Source organism: Mus caroli, chromosome 5, assembly GCF_900094665.2.
Source record: "Mus caroli chromosome 5, CAROLI_EIJ_v1.1, whole genome shotgun sequence".
In the NCBI taxonomy this organism is placed as follows: Eukaryota; Metazoa; Chordata; class Mammalia; order Rodentia; family Muridae; genus Mus; species Mus caroli.
Genome location: NC_034574.1, coordinates 110,202,335 through 110,224,486, shown reverse-complemented (window position 1 = coordinate 110,224,486; position 22,152 = coordinate 110,202,335). Strand labels below are relative to the sequence as shown.

General features: G+C 51.6%; 1 protein-coding gene across 6 annotated transcripts in view; it reads right to left on the bottom strand.

Moving 5' to 3' along the window:
• Nucleotides 1-81: 81 nt before the first annotated feature.
• The window catches only part of Taok3 (TAO kinase 3), a 153,786-nt gene continuing 131,715 nt past the window's right edge, over nt 82-22,152 (bottom strand). For all 6 annotated transcript variants that reach the window (XM_029477637.1, XM_029477639.1, XM_021163499.1 and 3 more), the window contains 6 exons: nt 21,502-21,630; nt 18,083-18,286; nt 10,151-10,390; nt 8,096-8,308; nt 1,886-2,068; nt 82-266 (listed from right to left, as the gene is read on the bottom strand). In XM_029477637.1, the coding sequence (XP_029333497.1) occupies nt 105-266; nt 1,886-2,068; nt 8,096-8,308; nt 10,151-10,390; nt 18,083-18,286; nt 21,502-21,630 (1,131 nt within the window). In that variant the 3' untranslated portion in view covers nt 82-104. The remainder of the gene's footprint in view (nt 267-1,885; nt 2,069-8,095; nt 8,309-10,150; nt 10,391-18,082; nt 18,287-21,501; nt 21,631-22,152) is intronic.

The following is a 22,152-nucleotide window of genomic DNA, read 5'->3' as shown; positions in this document are numbered from 1 at the left end:
GAGAGCAGCGCCCGTTAAGATGGGGAATGTAGTTTCGCAGGGTCTGAATTTTTTTGTTTTCTTTTTTTCATTTTTTTTTTTGTAAATGGCAAAAAAATTTAATCTCATCTATAGTCCTCCTTAGGAAAATCTAATGTCACCAAATTCCCAAAGCCCATTCTGAGGCTCTCCATGTCAAAAGTCTCGGTCTCTCGCTCTTGTCTCTCCAGGAGAGTCTTGATCCTCTCACTGCGTTCCTTCTGCAGGGCAGCCAGCTCCTCTTCAATCTGCACAAGCACACAAGTGGCTCTCAGTGCCGACGCCCGGTCCACAGCCATGAGGAATCCCCCCTCACCCCCTACACACACACATACACACACACACACACACACACACACACACACGACCCGAGAGAGGGGAGCCCAGTAATAATGTGTCTTGGATTTGATCCACTGTGTCTCAGACTTGCTAGGAGTGGAAGCGGGGTGTGGGTGTGGGCGTTGGGGTAAAGGCAGCCATGCTATCTGAGCCTGGGCTGATCTAAGTCAGTGTCCTCCCTCACTAGGAGGCGAGTGAAGGGGAGCCCAGGGAGCCCGAGGACAATGACGCCTGTGTGACTCTGTAACTCTGCTGTGGAGGGAGGGCTAGAACCTCCAGCATCCTCAGGAAGTTGGCAGGGACAGCAGGCTGGTATGATGCTCTGGGAGAAAAAGTGAGGCTAACAGGTCAAGTGGAGAGAGGTCACCAATGTGAGATGCTGCGTGTGTGTGAGTGTGTGTGTGTGGGGGAGGGGTGTGGTGTGTATGTACATGCACCCATATGCAAGTGCATGAAGCCATGAGGGCCACACTGCTGTCCTCCTCAGTCCGTATTTGCCCTGTGTTCTGAGACAGGGTGCTACTGAATTTGGATCTTGGGTTTCAGCTAGCTGGCTATCCAGAGAGTCCCCTGGGGTCTTCCTGTCTCCACTTCCTGTGCTTAGGGCTACAGGGTGTGCTATCCACATCCTGTCCAGCTCTACTCTAGCTTTCGTGTGGGGACTAGAGATCTGAAAGGAGGTCCTCATGCACTGACAGCAAGCCATGTGCCTGCTGAGCCATCTCCCCGGCCCCAAGACACTTTGTGTGTATACACACATGTGCATGCATGTGCATGTGTGTGCATGTGTGTGTGCATGCAGAAGCAGAAGGCCATGTCTGTTGCAGTCCTTGTCTGTTGCAGCAGGACCTCTCGCTGGCTAAGCAGGTTAGGCAGGCTGGCCAGTGAGCCCCAAGGAGCTGTCTGCCTCTGCCTCACCGTGCTGGGATCCTGAGTGTCCACCACTACAGACCTGGCTTTTAGCATTTTTAATGTGGGTGTTTGGGGAGAGTGCCCAGGTCCTCATCTTTGCACAGCAAGCACCCCACACATGGGGCCATATCCTCAGCCCCAGCTTTGAGATGCTCATGACATAGCTTCCAATATGAATATAGTGTCTGTGGAGGCCAGAGGAGGGCATCCAATGCCCTGGAGCTGGAGTTAAGGTGGCACTGAACCCTGGTCCTCTGCAAGAGCAGCGAATGTTCTTAAGCTCTGAGCCCTGTCTCTAGAACCTCATTTTATTGCTTCATTCGAGAGCCCTACTGGTAATTTCTTTTGCTGAAAATATTTGACATTTTTAGGCTTCTGGGCAGCCATGCTGGCATCCCATTGCTCTTTTGTAAGTGACGTCATCCAGCTGGCCAAGATGGCGGGCTTCCTAAGATGAACCTCAGTCGCTTGAATAACCTTCCTGAGCCATCGTATATGGGTCAGGGACAGTGCCTGGCTCTCTTGGGTGCCAGGGGTAAGTTGACAGTCTGACCCTGGTCACTCGGGACCCTCCCACATCCCGGCCCTACTGTGTGGGTCCCAGGAAACATCCTACCTTCTGCTCAAGATGCGCTCTGCGCAGGGACACCCTCTGCTCTAGCTTCTGTAGCTCGCGCTCGTGCTGGGCCTCCGTTTGCATCTTGATTTTGCTCTGGTAGGCGTTGAGCAGCTCCATCTCCTGCTGGAGCTGTAGTCTCAAGGCCTGGCACTCTGCCTCTTGCGCCTCGTCTAGCCGTAACTGTGGGTACAGAAGACACACATACTGTGTATTAGGCAGTCCACACGCACTACTGGGGGGGGGGGCGACTGGGAATGGGCTCCTTGCTGGGACTTAGGTAGAAAGACAGAGGAAGACGGACAGTGCAATTTGGATTAGAGCCAGTGGAGTCTGCCTGGTTGGCACAGGATTCTAAGAACACATTTCCTTCAGTGCTGGGACCAGGGATCCTGGGACAATTGCCCACCCGGTGACCTGGTGAGCCTAGTGAACCTGAAGCTAGGCTCTGCTACTCCAGGGTGGCATTTTGCTTGTTTGTGCTCTTACTCTCCTTCCTTCCTTCCTTGCTTTTCTCCTTCCTTCCTTGCTTTTTTCCTTCCTTCCTTGCTTCCTTCCTTCCTCCCTCCCTCCCTTCCTCTCTCTCTTTCTTTTCTTTCTTCCCCCAAGAAAACAACAATTCCCATTAAGATTGGTGTGAGTTTGAAATGAAAGAGACCATATAGGACCCCAGGCCTAAGCCTCCACATGTGACACAATGTGCGATAAACAGCAGATGTTACAGATGTTTTGGTTTTGGCAAGACTGTGCCCATATTTCGATACCTTTAACTGTAAAATCACAAGACATTTCGACATTTAGCTTGGTGCGACAGAAGTGCATCCCACAATCATACGGTGACAACCAGGCCGGTGTAGCTGTCGTGACAAAACAGTTCATGCTGGCCATAGCCATGGCTACACATGACATCTTCCTCGCTGCCAATCCAGAACCCAAGGGGTTCAAAATGTCACCCCTTTGAGAGCAGCTGATAACTGCAGGGGACGTACCTTGCTTTTAAGCAATAGGCTAGGTTATAGATGCAGCCCGGTCCAGTTCCCTTTGCTTTGCATCTGAGCTTTACATATGGCACCAAGACACCCAGATCTTGTATGGGCACGGGCCAAGGCCACCTGCCACAGCGTGAAGCCCAGAACCCAAACATGCTCCTGTTCAGACCACTACCACGGCACAGGTTAGGTCCTATCCTAGGTGTGTGTGTGGCTGCCCCTTCCTCTGCCTCTTCCTATCCACACCATTCTCCAGTATCAGCTTCAGCTGACACGGACCTTCAACAAGTGACTATGTGTCCCTCGGCAGAAGTGACTTTCTGTTGGAGCTACTTGTAGACGGTCATCTCTAGTCCTGTGGCAGATACAGCATGGAGTTGGGGGAAAGTGTGTTTCCCAGGTCCCAGCCTTTGCAGGGATTCTATGTTAGGATCCACTAGAGGGGACAGGGAATCCTCTTCCCATTTTCCCACCAGGGGACACAGGCAGGGTGGCTGTATACACAGTCTGCAGCTGGATTAGCTCACACATGACCTTGAGATGTGGCTCCCAGTGAGGACTACTACGGGTTCTCTCGTGACCTGAGAGGCTGCTTACCAGGGAAGCAAACAACAGCCCAGCCTTTCTCTCCTCTTAGGCGTTGGCTGCCATGAGCCCTGTGCGAGCAGATGAGAGTTTAGACCTCCCAACAGGCAGTTCAGACCCTTGAAGCATAGCCACTTCCTCTGAGACAGAGTCACATACGGGCCACACTGGAGCTGAACCTGCAAGGCCCTCAAGGATGACTCTGAATTACTCACCCTTCTGTGTCTACCTCTCAGAGACTGGTGTGCACTGCCATGCTGGGATTCTAGCACTGCTGGTAACAGAACTGAGGACTTCCTGCATGCTGGACAAGCCCTCGGTCATCCCAGCCCGCAAATTCTTTTGCTTCTGGCGTCCAGCTAGCCTCAAACTTCTCTCTCTGACCACACAAATCCAGGTACTAGAAGCCATAGGAGTTCCAGATCTTGGAATTTTTCTCCTATACAGTCCCACATACAGATGCACTCTAAGGTTTGTAACAATGTGGGTGACTATTACCCCCGGGCCCTACGATGGCCTAAACAGAAGAAAAGGATTCGAGGGGGAGAGTGCAGTGTAACTCCGCTCACAGCCGCCTCCCAATGTAAGCCCAGATACTGCCTCTGCTACTCAACAGTGATGTGCCCTTCCTGGAAATACTGGAAACTGGAGTACTATAGCCCCTTGGCATTTGGCCCATGTGTCTGTTCCCCCCTCCCCCCGCACACATCATTTTTGACTTCTGCAGAGGTGAGCTGGCTAGTATGACAGACGCCTTGTGGTCCATACAACTCCTTACATTATAGGAAAACTCTTCAATGCCAACTCTTGTCTTGAGCAGTAGCTCATGTGAATGGCCTTCCTTCAGTGAGCCTAGTTTCTATGGGTAAACGGAGGGATTCACAGGAGGTACTTAAAGGCACATACTAGACTCATGGCCCGAGGCCAGTGATGGACAGCTATGGCAGCCACACTCAGACTTACCTTCTTCCTGTTCTAAGAGAGAGGGCACTGCTCTCCTCTTGGCCCACATTCCTTAGCCTGTGTCTGCCATCTTATATCACATGTTCATCGGGCCCTTGCTACAGAGCCTGGCAATGCCGCAGGTGCCCTGACTACAGCCAAGGACGCTGGAGCCAGGCTGGGGTGTGGCTGTGTTGGTACAGTGCTTAAGGGGCTTGCATGAAGCCCTGGCCCCAGCTCAGCCCTGAGTGAACAGGGCACGGTAATGAACACCTACATCCCAGTGCTCGGGAGGTGAGGATGGGGGAGGATCAGAAGTCATTCTTGGCCACATAGTGAGTTCCAGGCCAGCCTGCGCTACTAGAGACTGTGTCTCAAAACAAACCAAAACCAAGACAGGACTCACGCCAATCTGACCCGTCTTCTACTCAGTGTCACACTCAGGTCTCTGATCATCTTGGTGAGGTGTCCTGGTACAACCTCGCCTCCTGGTGTGCCTTGGCACCTCCGAGCCCCTCCTTCCCTTGCCTGTAGCTTTGACTTCCAAGATGCTGCCTACACCTCCCATGTTTCTCTCCCCACCCCACTTCTTTCCCAAGGAGGCCCTTTGAGACAGCTTCACCCTGGGCTGACTCCCAGACCCTGGAGCTCAACACGGCAGCTATAAACTCACCCTTCCTGCTTCCACTTCCCCAGCCTGTCCCACGGACTTTTTAATACTGTCACTGTCACAGCACCTGCTGTAAAGCTCATCCCAGAGACCTGGATCCTTACTCACTACCTTGGCCTTGTCGCCCAGCAGGCTCCCTGGACCTCTTGCCTGACTGTCAAACATGTCCACGCCCCCTTCAGCCCAGCATGGCATCTCTGGCTTAGCCACCATCCCCTTGTGGCCAGGAGTGTCGCACCGCCACACTGCTCACAAGTTCTTGGCATGTCTCCGAGGGATGGTCCCCAAAGGCAACATGGGCCAGGTTCTCTACTCTTTAGTGACAGCGTCCTATGCCAAGGCTTAAGCCTGTACAGCTGACTCTGGCCTGGCCCCTGTGTAGCCCTCTTGTCTTACTCCCAGGCAAGATCCTCCTAGCTCTCCACATTCCAGACAGGAGCGATGCCTGCAGTTCTTCAGACAAGCGACTGTTTCCCCACTCCTGCTCTGGATGCTCCTCAGCCTAAATAGCTGTGGCGGTGAGGTCGCTCCTGTCCTTGCTCCATCCCGTGTGCAGCAGCCCCCCTGCGATGCTGCGTCCTCCATTATCCCATGAGGACCAGGTTGGGGAGAGGAGGGGACATCTTATTTCTCATGGTATCCTGGCATGCCTGAGGTACACTGTGGACACTCAGACATGTGCAAGATGGGTAAATGAATGAAGGTAAAGAATGAGTGCAGCAGCATCTATCCTCAGCTGGAGAACTTGTCTGAGCCCCTTCCTAGTGGTAGAAGCCCCCTTCAACTGTCCCCTCTGCTTGCTACATGTCTGTCCAGTTGCTAAGTGTCTGTCTGCCTGCCTCTGCCGATGAGGACAGGAAGTGGAGTCCCACGTGCAGTTTCTTCCTGTCTTATGGGCACTCTTTTGTTTTTGAGACGCTCGTGTAGCCCGGGCTGGCCTTGAACTTACTATGTGGCTGAGGATGACCTTGAACATCTGGTCCTCGTGCTCCCCCTCCCGGGGGGGGGGCACTATGCCAGTTTATGCAGCATGGAGGGTCAAATCCAGGGCCTCATGCACGCTAGGCAAGCACACTGGGCTACCACCCCAGCCCTTTGAAGTGTAAGGACATCTGGTCCCAGCGATGTACTGCACTGGCTAAAGCCTCTGTCCACAGTGAGGAGGTCACCGGGGTTTGCTGCTCTTGTGGTTCCTGCACATTTGAACCCTCTCGGGGGAACCGTTGCCTGGGCATCTGTGACCTGCTCTCCCCTCCCCTCCTGATCTTTGGATACTCGTCCTCTTTGATCTCTGTCCACTTAGCCTTCAAACGTGGACGGCTCCCAGAGCCTGTCCCCAACCAGCCCTCTTCTCAAAACCCACCTCCTGTCCCTGGTAGATCTCACTCACTCTTCAATTACAGCTGCCCCAACAAGACAGGGACATGGGACCTTTCGTCTTTAATCCTGGTGCCCCTAGTGACATGCAGTTTTCAGTCTCTGTGCCTCTTCACACAGACACCTACAGGGTCCAGATGCCACGACCACCTTACTCAATGCCTGTGCCGGGTGTCCAAAGTTACCTCTTTCCTCAACTTTCCCAGTCCCTTGTCAACACCTCAGTTCCCTCTGCTGCCTCTACTGAGTGGCCCTCAAATCCCACCCACTCTCACCACACCCATGTGTCTGCCTCCCACCTCCCTCTTGTGATGTGTTGGAACCCAGGACTCATGTCAACTACACACCAGTCACCTGAGCCTTCTCATTATAGAATACCAACTCACCTCCTGTGAGGGCTCTGACCCCTCACCCCCACATGTTACTCCCCAGCTTCAGCAGCTGCTTAGCTGGTCATTTGTTCTCAGGCCCTTTAGGGCCTCTGCATTTCTGCAGACTATAATCTCAGGCGGGACTAATGCTTCTGTTTAAAAAACCATTGGCCACCAGGGCCTGTAGCTGTGTGACAACACCATTCATTTGTTTGACAGACCCCTTCCCTAACCTGCCAACATCCTTGGTATCTTAGGATGCCTAGGATACAGTGGAGAACCAGGAGGGCTAGCCTGGGAATCAGACAGGAGGGGTACAGGGCACTTCCAGTCCCCTTTCTTCTTCCTTCCCTTCTTCCACCCTCTCCTCCCCTTTTTCTCCTTCCATGCCCCCTCCTTTTCAGTGCTGGGGTCCCCCTTCAGGTGGTTTACTGATGAACTCAGTCTTCTGGATGCTGGGATCTCAGGTGTGCATCACGGCTCCCAGCCCCAACCCTCCTCCTTGAGCTCTGGGCTCAGCCTCCCGCTCTGAGCCCCTGATATACCCTCTCTTCATTGGGACCTTGATGGCTTCCTTTTAGGTCTCCAGGTGTCCCCAGGCCAGCTTCTCTGTTCCCTTTGGCCTCCCGAGGCCCTGGGTACCCCAAGGACTAAGCACTTAGTGTGCTTGGCTATTATCACTCAGTGACCTGACTTCCCAGTTTCCCTGACACATGAGAGACCCTGTCTAGCTCCACTGTCTCTGGGCCCAGCGTAGGGCTACATGTGGAGGCCTAGCCAGAGTTTATTGAGCAAGTATGTCTGTCTGTCTGCCTATCTGCCTGTTTTTCTCTGTCTCTCTCTGTTTCTCTTTCTGTCCCCGCACTTGGCCATGGGCTCGGAAGCAGCAAGGCCATGCCTGACATTGGTTGGGTGATGGTCAGTAACCTCTGAGGAGTAATCATACGCACATGTCCATGAGGTATTCATCCCGCCTCCCCCTCCCCGAGTACTCCCCCTCCCCTGCCCCCTTGCCCGCCCCTGCTGGACTGGCACTGCTCCTTCAGCTCCAAGTTAGAAAGATGCATTCCCAGCGAGTGAGTATCCGCCCGGGGCTTGGCTGTGCTCCGCGTCTTCACCTTCCTCTGTTCCTTGGGGCAGGAAGAGAAGCCGGCAATACATCCTAAACCAATACATCCCAGAGGTGCGTGGGGATGAAAGTTGGGTCTTGGGTTTTCTTGCTCTCCCCTCGCTTGCTTGCTTGCGCGTGTGGCCGGCAGCAAACCTACCCACTTACCGCTTGAGAGGCCATCATCTCGTTTATACTCTGTTCATACTGCTCGGCCAAAATGGCCAGCTTCCTCGTCTGCTCGTCCTTCAGTGTCTTTAGGATTGCTTTGTGCTCATTCTTTGGAGTGACTTCCAACTGGTGATTTTTGAGGGCTTTGTACTGTTTGGTCTGTACTTTGCAAGTGTCCTGAAACTGTTTTTTAATTTGCATTTCCATGGCCTGGCAGATTAAAAAAAAGGGGGGGGGGTGACAAAGAGAAAGAGAGAACTGAGTCAGTATGCACGAGGGCCCTGGGTCATTCGACACAGTCAAGCACAGGACTCGTCAATCCACAGGGGACAGCAATGACCCGGGCTGCAGGTAGCTCTACCAGGGCTCTGGCTTTCATGTGAAATGGAGAGAGTGACTGGAAATGGGTGAACTGCTTTAGGAAAAACCGGATTCTAACGTGGAGGTGTGACTTGTAAGCAGACTATGGAACCCCACGCAGCTTGTTGAAAGGTCGGCAACTATTCCCTGCGTCCCTCCTGGCTTTAATGGCTCCTACTGATTGCTGTTTCTTCCCTTTCTCTGGGCGCGTGTGTACACAGCCACGTCCAAGGTACCCCCATCCCACTGCCCTGGCTCTGTGTCTCCCTGAGACATTGACAGAGAATGGCATGGAGCGGCGCCTTGCGTCCAACCCCTTCCCGTGGGCACTGAAAGAGGGAGTGGCTGAGGCTCTTTGCCTCCCCTGAAGGTGACATCACATTTGCACTCAGGGCTTCTGGCAGCAGGGAGGGGGGAGTGTCACCTATGCACCCAGGGTTTACCTTAAAGGGACACATGCGATGTGACTGAGGGTGGCCTGCATCTGTGCCCACACCTGCACTGGTGTCTTCCTGACACACCCTAGTGGCTGAGGACATGGAACTTGTCACCCAGCGAGATGCAAGGATTACCCAGGGGGGCTGCAAGGGCCAAAGGGTCTCCCATTTGTCCCCCGGGACAGTCTGGAGAGCCAGTCCTGATTTCCAGGCCCCCTGGCAGATGTCACGAGTGAGCTACATGGGATCCTAGTAACTCTGAAGGTGGCGCTGTAGCTGGGGCAGTATCCTTGAAGATGGCTGTTCCCATTACAGTTCTCTCACTCACTGGGGCTAGGACCATGGACAGCTCTTTCCCTACTTTCTCAGGGACCGGTGTGTCTATGCAAGTGGAGGGCAGAGGTGGGCATGGTAGAGACACCAGCTTTATTTATTTATTTATTTATTTATTTATTTATTTATTTATTTATTTATTTATTATTTGTGATACAGGGTTTTGCTGTGGACCTCTGGCTGTCATGGAACTCACTATGTAGACCAGGCTGGCCTTGAACTCACCATGAGACCCAGCCTAACTTTTTGTTTTTGTTTTTTTTTAAAACTTAGTTTCTAGAGCAGTGGTTCTCAAACTTCCTGATGCCACGACCCTTTAACACACTTACTCATGTTGTGGTGACCCCCCCAACCCAAAATTATTTTCATCGCTACTTTGTGACTGTAATTTTGCTATTGTTATGAACTCTAATGTGAATATCTGTGTTTTCTGACAGTGAAGGAGTTGTTCAAGCGTTTCCCGAGCTCTCCTTGCTTAATTTTATTTTATTTTTTCAGTTTTTATTTTATATACATGGGTGTTTTGCCTGCATGTTTGTCTACATGTGTGCCGGGTGCCCTTGGAGGCCAGAAGAGGGCACCAGATTGCCTGGGACTGGAGTTACAGATGGTTGTGAGCTGCCCTGTGGGTGCTGGGAATCAAACCCAGTTTCTCTGGAAGATGAGCCATCTGTCCATCCCCACCTCACTGCCTTTAAAGAGGGTGGGTGACCCATCTCAGGAGGGCAACATACAGAGAGGGCTGAAAACCCTGCAGCTTAGCGGGGGTTCAAAGCTCAAAGTGGCCCGAGCCCTGGACTCCACACCTGGAGAGTCTGATACTGTGAGGTGGGGCCCGAGTGGGGGCGGGGCCAGGGTGGGGGCGGGGCCCAGGTGGGAGAGCACGCTGTGCAGGGTGCTGGGTGAGTCCCCCAGCTCTCACCTTTAAGTTTTTCGGCTGTTGCCGAAGCTCCATGACGTGCTTCCGGTGCAGCTCCCGCTCCCGCCTCTTATTGTACTCCAGCTGGTTCTCCAGCTCCGTCTGGTGCTGCAGCCGGATCAGATCCATGCGAAGCTTCTGCAGGGTGTGCAGCTGCCTGTACTCCAGCTCTCGGGTGGATTCATCATGCCGGATCAGCATGGCGTGCTCCATTTCCTTCTGGGTCCTCTTCTTATTTAGTTCCTGCATCCAGGAGCACATGATGAATGGAGAGAGATGAGCAGAGGGCAAAGGGAGGGATGTATGGGGAGCGTGGCTCTTAACTACGTCCATGGTGTTTGCAGCATGACTTAATGAGATCAGAGGGGAAATCCCTAGAGCTCTTCCCCCTGTGATGAGGTTATCACTCACAAGGTGAAAACTTGCCGGCACTCACAACTATGGGGGAGATGGGATTGGTCCCACCTGGGTTTCCCTGCCTTGTAGAGGGGCTGTGGGTCTTCAATAATGTGCTAAGCTTTTGTGTGGTTAAGCTGGGGATGCCCATGCCGGCCACCCATTAAAGTCAGGTAAGGGCACACACCCTCAAATTCTGATAATCGTATGGGATGCCTAATTTCAATCTTAAAATCTTCTCCAGGTGACTCATGTGACTAGTGTCGAGCGCTAAAGACCGAGAATGTCTGCATTGCTTCAGCTTTCTGGGGAAATACCCTGTTTTCATACATAATAGAAGGAGGCCAATTATCTGTTTTTAAAAAGCAGAGCTTAGGGCGTGCTGGGAGACTAGAGGACACCGCTTGCCTTTAGTTCCTAGATCTAACCACTTGTGCTTTTCTTCTTTCCTTCCTTCCTTCTCTCTCTTCCGCTCTCTCCCCACGGCACTGGGGATTGAACTCAGGGCCTAGCACATACCAGCCAAGTGCTCTACCATTCAGCTACATTCACAGATGTCTTGTCAGTTTTATTCATGCCTGTCTGGTACCCCCCTTCCTTTCTTGGAGAATAGGGAAAGCAGGGAAACAGAAGATTACATAGAACATTTTTACACGCTGACACGAGGCTATTTTCATCTCCCCTAACTGGGGATTGAGCCTTGGGCCTGGGGCTTGTTGGACCACTGAACTATACTCCCAGGCCCCCGAGGATAGTCCCCGAATGCACTAGGAGCTACGAGCCCTGGATTCATGCCGATGTTTGCTGAGCTGTGGCTGCGGTCCTGGACATGGGGACGCTCTAATGGTGATGTAAGGTAGCTGCTTGTCGAAGCAGGTGCTGGTCTCGTAGCTGACTGGACTCAAAGTGGACATTTATTTTCTCTCCTGGGAATTCAGAGCTGAGACTCAGGGCCAGTTGTCTCTGTGGTGGCTGGAGTGACAGCTCACACAGGAACTATGGGGTGGTCATCTGCTGCTATGAGGGAGGTGGCTTAGAGAAAGCTAGACTTCAGAGGGAGAGAGGAGGCAGAGGGGGAAGGGGAGAGGGGGTAGGAAAGGAGAGGGAGAGAGGGAGAGAGAGGGAAATAAGGGAGAGAGAAGAGAGGGAGTAAGGAAGGAGGGGAGAGGGGGAAGGGAACGAGAGGGAGAATAGAAGAGAAGAGAGGAAGACAGAGAGGAAAATGGAGAGAAGGGGAGAGGGGGAAGGGAAGGGGGAGGTGAGGAAAGGAGTGGAGGGAGGGAGAGAATGTAATGAGTATTTTGTACCCAAGTCTTGGCTGCTTTTCAGCCCATCTCTATGTCCAGCTGTATTAAGTACTATTGAGTTTTTTTCTTTTCTTCCCCCACAGAGTCTCAGTAGGTAGCCTAGGCTGGCCTAGAACTTGCATCGTAGACCAAGCTGGCCTTAAACTCACAGAGATCTGCTTGCTTCTGCCCCAAGTGCTGGGATTAAAGTCATGGACAGCAGTGTCTGCTGTATTGAGTGTTGTTGGCCCTGCTCCTGTATTTCTACAGCAGCACTCCTGGACCACGGCAGCCCAAATACATCCCAGCTAACACACTAGCAGGACAGGCTTCCCCACCCCAGGGAAGCCTGTTCTGTGCAAATCTAAAAGAGAAGCAGTGGGGCTGGGAGGAGATTGCTCCAGAGAGGGTATGCGCTACCGAGCTTTGGGAAAGGTTGTTACTGACTGAGACGGTCAGGGAAGGGGAGAGCCTGGAGCCGGGCTTGGCAGGAGAGCACCTGGAAGCTCCAGCTCTCTCTCAGCATCTGTGAGGGCAGAAGATATGAGGCATTTGCATTCATAGGAATGTCATAATAGGTGGTTATGAGTTGTAAGAGAGATTTAGTTGGGGCTGGAGACATGCTCAGTGGTTAAAAGCACTACATAAACATAATAGGTGGTCATGAGCATCTTACGTACACTGGCCCTCCACCCATAGCTCCTGGCACCATCATGGATGGCTCTTTTATTCACTCATTGTAAGCGAGCAACATTGTATGCGTGCCGTGTGTGTGTGCGCGTGTGTGCGTGTGTGTGTGTGTGTGTGTGTGTTACTGGCATAGGCACAAGGGATGGAGCTGGAAAGCCACAGTGTAAACAGAGTTTAACTATTTCAGTTCTTGGAAGCCTGCATTGTATGCAAAATGCAGGACATTAGTGCTAAAAGAGGCCAGAAGAGGCCGTCAGATCTGGAACTGGGGTCAAAGATGGCTGTGAGCCACCATGTAGTTGCTGGGATTTGAACCCAGGTCCTCTGGAAGAGCAGTCAGTGCTCTTAAGCACCGAGCCATGTCTCCAGCCCCAGCTATCTTCTTTCACAGCTCAGTGAGTGGAGCCTGAGTGGCACCACAGGAAAGTGGCCCTTCCCCTGAGCAGGTGATCAAACAAAGAACTTAAGAGTGTGCATAGCAGAGGTCTGTGTCGGTCCCCTTCCATGGTCACCGTGCCATGAGCCCTAGAGTTGGGCTTTACAGCTGTATTCTAACTCCATTAACTCCAGGAACCCGATTCAAGCTCAGGGGCTAAAAATCAAAGAGAGCAAGCAAGCACTTTCACGGTTTCTTTCCTTGGAAGGAGTGGGTCTAGGTGCTGAGGGACACCTGCATTGCGGTGCTCTGGGTCTTGAGTTATTTACACCGAGCTTCCCAGTGGCTGCTCACCAGTACTAACGACTGGTGGTCATCTGAGCACGGCTCTGGTGAGAAGCAGTTTGGTTCTTCTGGTGATTCGCTGCTCATGGCTTTGGCAAGCTCCTTATACAGGCTAGGGTTGCAAGTTCTAGGCTGCTCCCTTTATCATGACGCCTGTGTCTCAGATGCTGAGGTCTAAGATGGCCAGTTGCCCTAACAGTTCAGGCCTCGGGGAACCCTCTCAGAGCCGTCTTATCCTGAGTCCAGTGCCATGCCTGACCATTGGCATGCAAAGCTCTTTCATTTTTCTTTTACTTTATGTGGGAGTCGTGCTGTGTTGCCCTGGCTGGCTTCTAACTCCTGAACCCAAGTTCAGCCTTAGCATTCTGGATAGTGGGGACTTCAGGTCTGCCCAGCCATATCCATGTCTCAATGAAAAGAATTATCATTTCCTACAGCTCACCTAGTTCAAATTGCACCCTGTAAGGTACCAACCTCACAGAAAACACTTATCTATCTATCTATCTATCTATCTATCTATCTATCTATCTATCTATCTATGAGACAGTATGGCTGTCCTGGAACTCTCTATGTAAATCAGGCTGGCCTCAAACTCACAGAGATCCACCACCCCGAGGGCCCCCTGAACAGAATCATATGTAACTGTGAGGCACCGGGGAATTGAAGGTCTCAGCTCACACATAACTTCTGTGAAGTCGAATGGAAGCTGAACTGTATGTTCCTGTCTTCTATTTTTCCGGTCTGTTTTAGAATGTTCTAGACACTGATGATGCATTATAGGTTAGAGCCATGAATGTCGGTGGCTTGTATAAAATCCACCAAAATGAGCCGACCCAGGGTTGATGGCACTGGTGACCCCGTCTCCCAATGCACTGGAGCTCCACAGGCACTGGAAGGAGGGAGAGAGGGAGAGGAATGAGGCTGCGGAGGGGGAGGGAGAGAGGAAAGGGAGAGGGAAGGATGCTAGGGAGAGGGAGGGATATGGGGAGGCCACCAGCTGCTCTCCTGCCAGGCAGGGGCTCTCCCACTGAGCTAAATCTCCAGCCCTTTACAAGCGGTATTTTGAGACAGGGTCTTGATCAGTAGTTGGGCAACCTGGCCTTCCAACTCATGATTCTCCTGCCTCAGCCTTCCAAGTGCTGGGATTAAGGTGTGTACCACCCATACCTGGCTCAGAATCCAAACTTCACGGAGGTTCTGCTGTTGGGCTGTATATTTATGGATTTCTTAGTTCTGGTTCTTGGGTGGGGTTGAGAGGGCTTAGTTAGACCCTGGTGTTTTTTTTTTTTTAACACCTGCTTTGCAAGCTAAAAAGGATTCCCACCAGCTCAGGCAGGGATGGAGGAAGCTAGGCTCGCAGGTGGAACTACAGACGCCTAGGAGGATGACTTGGTGGTACCTGTCTGTCTTTCCATCTGCCTGTCTTTAGATTTCCATTTCGTTATGGGTGTACATAGGTGGGTGTATGTGAAAGTTCTCTCCTTCCGCCCCATGGTTTTTGGGGATTGAGCTCAGCTCATCAGGCTTAGCTTCAAGCTCCTTCACCTCCTGAGCTGTTTTGCTGGCCCTTGGTGATAAGTATCTACAGCAGGCCTGTGTTCCCCATGTTTCACAGTAACAGTTTGGGGGGATCTGGAACTTCTGCACTCCCTCACCCCAGCCTTCCCTTTGTGCTTTGAGAGAGGTCACTATCTTTGCTGGAATGAGAGTGTCTGTCACATTAAGGACAGGCACGTCGGCCACTCAGGCTCGCTCGCTTGGTTGAGTGCTGGGAACTGAACCAGGGTCCATTGCAAGAGCAGTAAATGATCTTAACTGCTGAGCCATCTCTTGATTAATATAGGGTTTGTCTGTTTGTTTGTTTGGTTTTTTTTTTTTTTTTGGTTTTTCAAGACAGGGTTTCTCTGTGTAGCCCTGGCTGTCCTGGAACTCACTTTGTACACCAGGCTGGCCTCGAACTCAGAAATCCACCTGCCTCTGCCTCCCGAGTGCTGGGATTAAAGGCATGCGCCACCACGCCCGGCTTGTCTGTTTGTTTTAAATCATGTTGTACAGTAGTAACTTTCTATAACTTAAATTGATTGTAACTGACCCCTTGGTTACAAAATTTCCATAAATAGATGCTATTGGAATAACAGTAATTGTCAGATTGAAAAAAAAACCTTATTTCTAACCAGCTCTGGGCCTTTTTATTTTTATTTTAAATGTATATATGTACATGGCATGTGCGTGTGCATGTGTGCGTGTGTGTGTGTGTGCGTGTGAATGAGCGAGCATGCCATGATGCGCATGGGTTCGTCATAGGAGCACTGGGATTTAGGCACGTGTTTGTTCACTTGGTCCAGCTCTGTGTGGGCTGGGGACCTGACCAGGGTCTTAATGTGCTTGCATGGTACATGCTGTATTCATGGCGTCTTCTCCCCGTATTTCGTTTGTGCTTTCTGACAGATCCAGAATAGTCAGTGCTTAGTTAGTGTCTTATCAAAACTTCTCCTGGAGCTTCTGTTTCTAGCTAGACCTAAATGTCTCCGTGTCTCAAACCAGAACGTGATTTTGATTTTCTGCTCCTCTCTCCTCTCATTGGCTGCCAAGACCTGTTCTCGTTCTTGTTGCTTTTACTTCTTAGGTCAGGGTTTCCTGCAGCTCAGGCTGGCCCCAGACAGCTCAAAAGAGTACTGGGACTGCAGGTGTCAACCATCGCACCCTGTGCGTGTGGTGCCAGAGGTGGAACCCAGGGTCCTGTGCATGGTAGGCAACCAGTACTGTACGGACAGTCCAGGTCCCGTGTGTTCTGTTTGGAATCATGGCTAGGGCCCAGCTGTCCTTTGGAAGCTCATACCATGTTGTCCACATCGGTTCCCCATGCTTGGACTCCTTGCTTCTCATCTTTTCTCTCTCCATGGCTGCCCTCACACATCTGCTGTTATCCCTCCAAGAAGGAACCTTACTAGATTTCTCTCCTCTACCTCCTCATGGCCCAGACACATCAACACAACAGCTCCACTGTCTGTCTGCCATCTGAGGCCCACCAGAGGGCCCCAAGCTAGCACAGGATCCGGACACCTCTTCCCTTCCTAGGACCCATTTTCATCCCCTGGGGTACGTTTGGACCTCACTAAGGACCCACATTCTAATCAACCCTAAGCCACTCCAAGCCAGGCTCCTTTCTCTCTCCCTCCCCCTCCCTCTCTGTCTACTGGTTGTTGAGTCACTGCCCTGACCAGAATTGTCTACCAGTTACCAGTTTCTCCTTCCTAGATCTTAAAAAAACAAAACAAAACAAAACAACGCACAAATGCAGAGCCTGGCTGGTCTAGAATGGTTTGGTGGTCAGCGAAGTTCAGTTTGCTTTGCTCTTTCTTCTGATTTGAACTCCACCAAGAGCCAACCTGTGATCCCAGCACACAGGAGGCTGAGGCAGGAGACTGACAGTTCAGGTCCGCTGGCCCACATGAGGAGAACTTGTCTCAGAAAACAAAAGAGGTTTTCTGAGACGCTTGGCCCACGTGCTCTTCTGTTTGTGGTGCCTGAGGTGGGTGCTTCCCTCTTGCATGTAAACACTGAGTTTATGAGCCATCGGTATTTTTACCAACGGCTCAGTGGCATGTCTTCTGAGGGTTATTAATGCCTTCCTGGCAGACTGACACGCCTTCTGTATCTTCCATCTCTGTGAGCACCTTCATGCCCTAATCATTCCCAAATTGGAAAATTAGCAGTTATTACTCTAACAGTTGGTGATGATGATGGTGTATATGTGTGTGTTTGTGTATGTGTTTGTTTGTGTATGTGCACCTGTGTGCAGAAGCCAGAGGTAGCCATTGCATGTCAACTTCCTCAATCTCCTTCTACTTTATATTTTCAGACAGGGTCTCTCTCACAGCCTAGAGCTCCCTGACTTGCCTAGACTGGATGGGCAGCAAGCCCCAGGCATCCCCTTGTCTTCACCTCCCCAGTGTACAGACAACAGACCACACTGGCGCCCCTGGAATTTTACTTCAGTTCTGGGATCTGAACTCAGGTCCTCAAGCCTGTGTGGCAAGCATTCCACTGACTGAGCTGTCTCCCTAGCTCTGGCATCATTATTTTTGAGACTTGGCCTCGCTAGGTAGCTCAGGCTAGCCTCGAGCTTGTGATCTTGCCTCAGTCTCATGAGCAGCAGTCACTGTGGCCTCCTCTGTTTGAAATTCCTGTGGGAAACTGTTAAGAATTAGCAGTAGCTGACTTGAGGGATGCCCCGGTGATATAACTTCCACTTTCGGCGTTAAGGACTCCTCTGGGCCGGAATTTACCTAGGAAGATTGCCTGCTTCCCTCCCTCGTTTTTTGCCTCTCTTTGGGGCAGCCTGGTCTCACACTGATGCTTTCGCTCTTTAAAGCAGAGCTAGCATTTGCTAGGTCACTCCCTGCCCAGATGCGTTAGATGGCTCACACAGCCTCCAGGGTCCAGTCTGAAGGCCTCACTGTAAACTGCAGGCATCCAATGCCAGAGCAACCGCGATGTTGCGGGAACAGCACACTGCCACTTAAAGGTTTCCCCTCGAGTCACAAAACAAGCAGCCGGATGGAATCCAAAGCTTCCCCTGCGGAAGCGGAAGTTTCCTCTGCTGTAGCTCCTGATCTGCCCTGCATGGTCCTGCATGGCGGGATACACGTGCGCCTCCATTACGACACAGCTCTTCGTCAATCTAAGCCAATCCTTATGCTGTGGATGGCTCTCTTACTGGATAGCTTCCTTCTTTGACTTGATCCTGGCACTGTGCTAATGGCTAAGGACACAGGGCCTGAGGCGACAGACCTGGTCCTGCCTTGTCTCTCCTGCCCCGTGTGACAACGTGACACCTACCTCCCGAATGTTCTGCTGTTCCACCTCGTGGCGCTTGATCATTATTTTCCGTTTGAAGAAGCGGCAGTTCCTGTCGTAGTACAGCCTCTGCTGAGTGAGCAGGTGGGCTTCCTCCTCGGCCTGCGTGTGCTGCAGGTTTTCTTTATGCTTCGATATCCGCTCCTGTTTCTCCTTCTTGGGTGTGCTATGGTCCTCGTTCATTTCCTTGAAACAATGACACAGACACATCCAGGTCCATCACACTGCTCTATGCAGAGGAACAGGACAGGTCCATCACCCGGGAATGCAGAGAGGCACAGGAGGGCTTTTGGCACACAGCCCCGCCCCCATTCATATACTCCCCATGATCTGAGTGTTAAGTGAGGGGGATGCTTGAGTTTGCCTCACTCTGGCTTCTCACCCCCAGAAATCATTTATTCAGTCATTAACCAGTGACTCTAAGCCCTGACCATGGGACTAGTAGGTAGGTGGTGGGTAAGCATGAGATCATGGCACCTTGACACTCAAGGGCTGGGCAACCCAGAAATCAAAAACCTACTTAAGATCTATGAAAGAGAACTGGGATGACGGCCAACCCCAACTTCACGGGAAGGACCAGAGTTCTCAGAGAGTGTTGGAAAGCATTTGACCTCAGCAACAACGTGTTCACATTTGAAAGGATTAGGGGGGGGTTAACTGGGGAAAGAGAAGAGGAAAGATATTCTGGTACTCCGGATGGAGAGAGCAGCCTGTGAAAACTCTTAGCATGGGGTAGAAATAATGTGGTCAAGAGGTGACAGCTTGTGAGATCTGACAGGCCTTGGGGGTGGCTGGGCTGATGGATATGAAAGCCTTGCAGACCTGGACTGGGTGAGAGTTTTTACTTACTTCTGGGGACTGAACCCAGGGACTTGACTGAACTCAGACATGCTAAGCAAGCACTCTACCCATGAGCTATATCCCCAGACTGCCAATGACTCTCAGTCTAGGAATGGATATACTGCACGTGGGAATGTCCTAATGAGAAACTGGATGCTGGCTACAGTGCGCAGAGCAGAACAGAGGCAGGAGCCTGTCTGTGGAGGCAGTCGGAGTCACCTAGGAAGGCCAAGATAAGGGAGCACAGTGGCTTATACCAGGGAGGAATGAGGGTGAAATGGAGAAGTGGATGGCTTCAAACTTGGGGAGAGGCTCTGCAGACATCGCTAACTTGAATTCTGGGAGGAAGGGAATCGTGCTTCATTTGGGATGGGAGGGTGAGGGAACCACATGTAGGAACTCTCCACCCTGGCTTCCCAGGGCACATGGGCAGTGTGAAGAGGGAGGGGAACCAAAGCAACTGGGATGCTCACTTGTCTGTGGAGGGCAGGAGGATACTTCTGAGAGTGCAGCGCACTCTCTCACCCTCCTTCATACGGACCAGCTAAGCTCCTGCTTGGCTGACACTCACACACCTGCACCCACCTGCTTTTCTTAACGTTTGTCACAAACCACCACTACTTAGATGAGTTTTGCTTCTTGCCAGTAGGTGCTTATAACTCAGAGAGATTGGGGGATGCATCTCTCTATGCCATGACGTCACCCTAGGTTCAGCCTTGAATCTGAGTGTCTAGGCTCAGATATGACCATAAGGAGCCACTCCAAAATTAAGCCTGGATTATTCATGTCTTTTGCATTCCCCTGTGATTGGCTCACGGGTGAAATTCTAAAGGTTTCTGGACATACACGTTGAACACTTCCTACTCAGTAAGCGGCTGAGGCCAACTCAGATTGGCTTTGAGCCTTGCTTTTCTCCAAGAAAAGATCCAAACCTTCTATGTTCTATCATATGAACATGATGACCCAAAGCTAACCTTTTTCCCTGGGCAACTGGGCTGGGAATGGGACAGGACTCTGGGATGGGTGTTTGTGGAGAATCTTTTAAAGGTATCTGATGACCCTCAATGTCTTGGTGTTTTAAATGCCCAAGATGGCCCCCATGCTTCTAAAGGGTGGGCCCCAGAGCAGGAGTGGGCATATAGAGTTTACAAAGGAGAAGGCATTTGGAGTTGAGGGAAATTGCAAAGTTTCCTATTTAAAAAGAAAAACAAAAAAAAACAAAGTCATCTCCAAAATCCAGTACTATCCTGTCAGTCAAAAAGGAAAAACACAAACAGAAACCCGAGGAGACTTTTTCTTCACTGGGCTGTTACTCTTGACCCTCTAGTTCCCAGAACTTAAGAGAGCCAGAGGTCCTTGGCGTTCTGTCAGTGGGGATCAGCTGCCACAGTTTCTTTCCTGGGCATGGCAGAGCTCCCCCTGGATGTCCCGCCCACCCACTCCCAGGTTCCTCCCTAGGCCCAGTGTCATTCCCCAATCAGCTCGTGAGCTCCAGAGGATGACTTCACTGGAGCAATGCCCAAGACCCCACGTTATTAAGCTTTGTAAGCCTAGGAAGCCGGCAGATAAGGAGCCCTAACCCTTCTGAGAAGGAAAGTGAGCAGGAGTCCAGGAGCTTCACCTGTCGGTGCTGGGAAGAGGGGAATCAGCAAAGCTGAGCTCACAGGTGAAAGAGCGCTTCCTCTGGAGACTCTCGTAAGTCCACCTGCGCGCTCCAACCCAACATTCTGGAATCGTCTACTTGTGTATCAAATAGACTTCAATAATCAATCCAAACTCTCACAAGGGTGAGGAAGGAACCATGCAGAACTGCAGATGGGGCAAGGAAATGCCACGTGCAGAGGTCTCGGGGGCAGGGGACTTGCTTTGTTTGTGCAGCTGAAGGGCATGACCGCAGCCGCAGCCACCATGAGTAGGCTGGGGTAGGGAAGGCATGGAAGTGAGAGGAGACTGGAAGGGGAAGCTGGTGGCTGGCCATGTGGGCTCGTTAGAACTTTAACCTTCTCTGAGAACAGTAGGAGCGTGGTGGACTTGAGAAGGATGAGGTGACACACCAGTTTGAAAGCGGTTTAAGACTACTCTTTGACTGGGCAGTGGTGGCGCACGCCTTTAATCCCAGAACTGGGGAGGCAGAGGCAGGCGGATTTCTGAGTTCGAGGCCAGCCTGGTGTACAAAGTGAGTTCCAGGACAGCCAGGGCTATATAGAGAAACCTTGTCTCGAAAAACCAAAAACAAACAAAAAACAAAAAAACAAAAACGACTACTCTTTGGCGGATGTGCAGAGCAGGCTTTAAGAACAGATCCTGCACCGCAGCCCCTGGCTCAGCAGCATCAGCATCCGGTGGAACTCCAGGGAAAGCTGCGCTTGTGCACTCCTGCCATGAGGACGGCAGGATGAGGGGCGTCAGCCCTCTGCTTTAGTGTGCTTTCCAACAACTCTAATGAGAAGTCGGGACTGCAGATTCAACAGCTGACCACAGTGCAGGTCGGGACATTGCTGGCTCTGAGCCAGTTCAGGTGTGGCGGGTGACCATGGTGACCATGGGTACGACGTCCTTACCTCTTTTATTTTCTCCTTACAAATCTTGTACTGCTTCTTCTGACTTTCTAAGAAAGTTGTCAAGTCCTTCTTCTGCTGGGCCAGGATCTGCTGCTGGAACTTCTTCTCATCCGCTGCGGCTACCTTTGCCTGATGGGACGGCAGAGGGGGCCAAGGTCAGGCTGAGCTTTGCACAGGACTCAGCTAATGCCCAATAGTGTCACCCCACGTGAAAGACATTCTAAAGTTCTGTGGTTCTCCTGTGTCTCAAAAACACATTCCCAACGACAGGGTAAATGTGAAGGTGGATCACATATGCATGCCTTTGTCTCTGTGTGTGCACACACATGCACATGTGTGCAGGTGCAATGGGCACTAGAGGAGAATCTCAGGTGGTGTCCCTTGGGGCCACTCACCTTGCTATTCATTAATCCATCCATCTATCCATCTACCTACTCACACACATGTGTGTGAATGTGGTGGATACTCATGGTGGGGAACAGATGCTTGTGACTGTGTGTGGACACCCATGGAGGCCAGAGGACATGGGTACACTGGCTTCTGTCACTCTCTACCTTACTGGTTTGAGACATGCTCTCTGGCTGATTCTAGGCTGGTAAGCCCAGCAAGCCCCGTGATCATCTTGTCTCCATCTCCACAGCACTGGAGCTA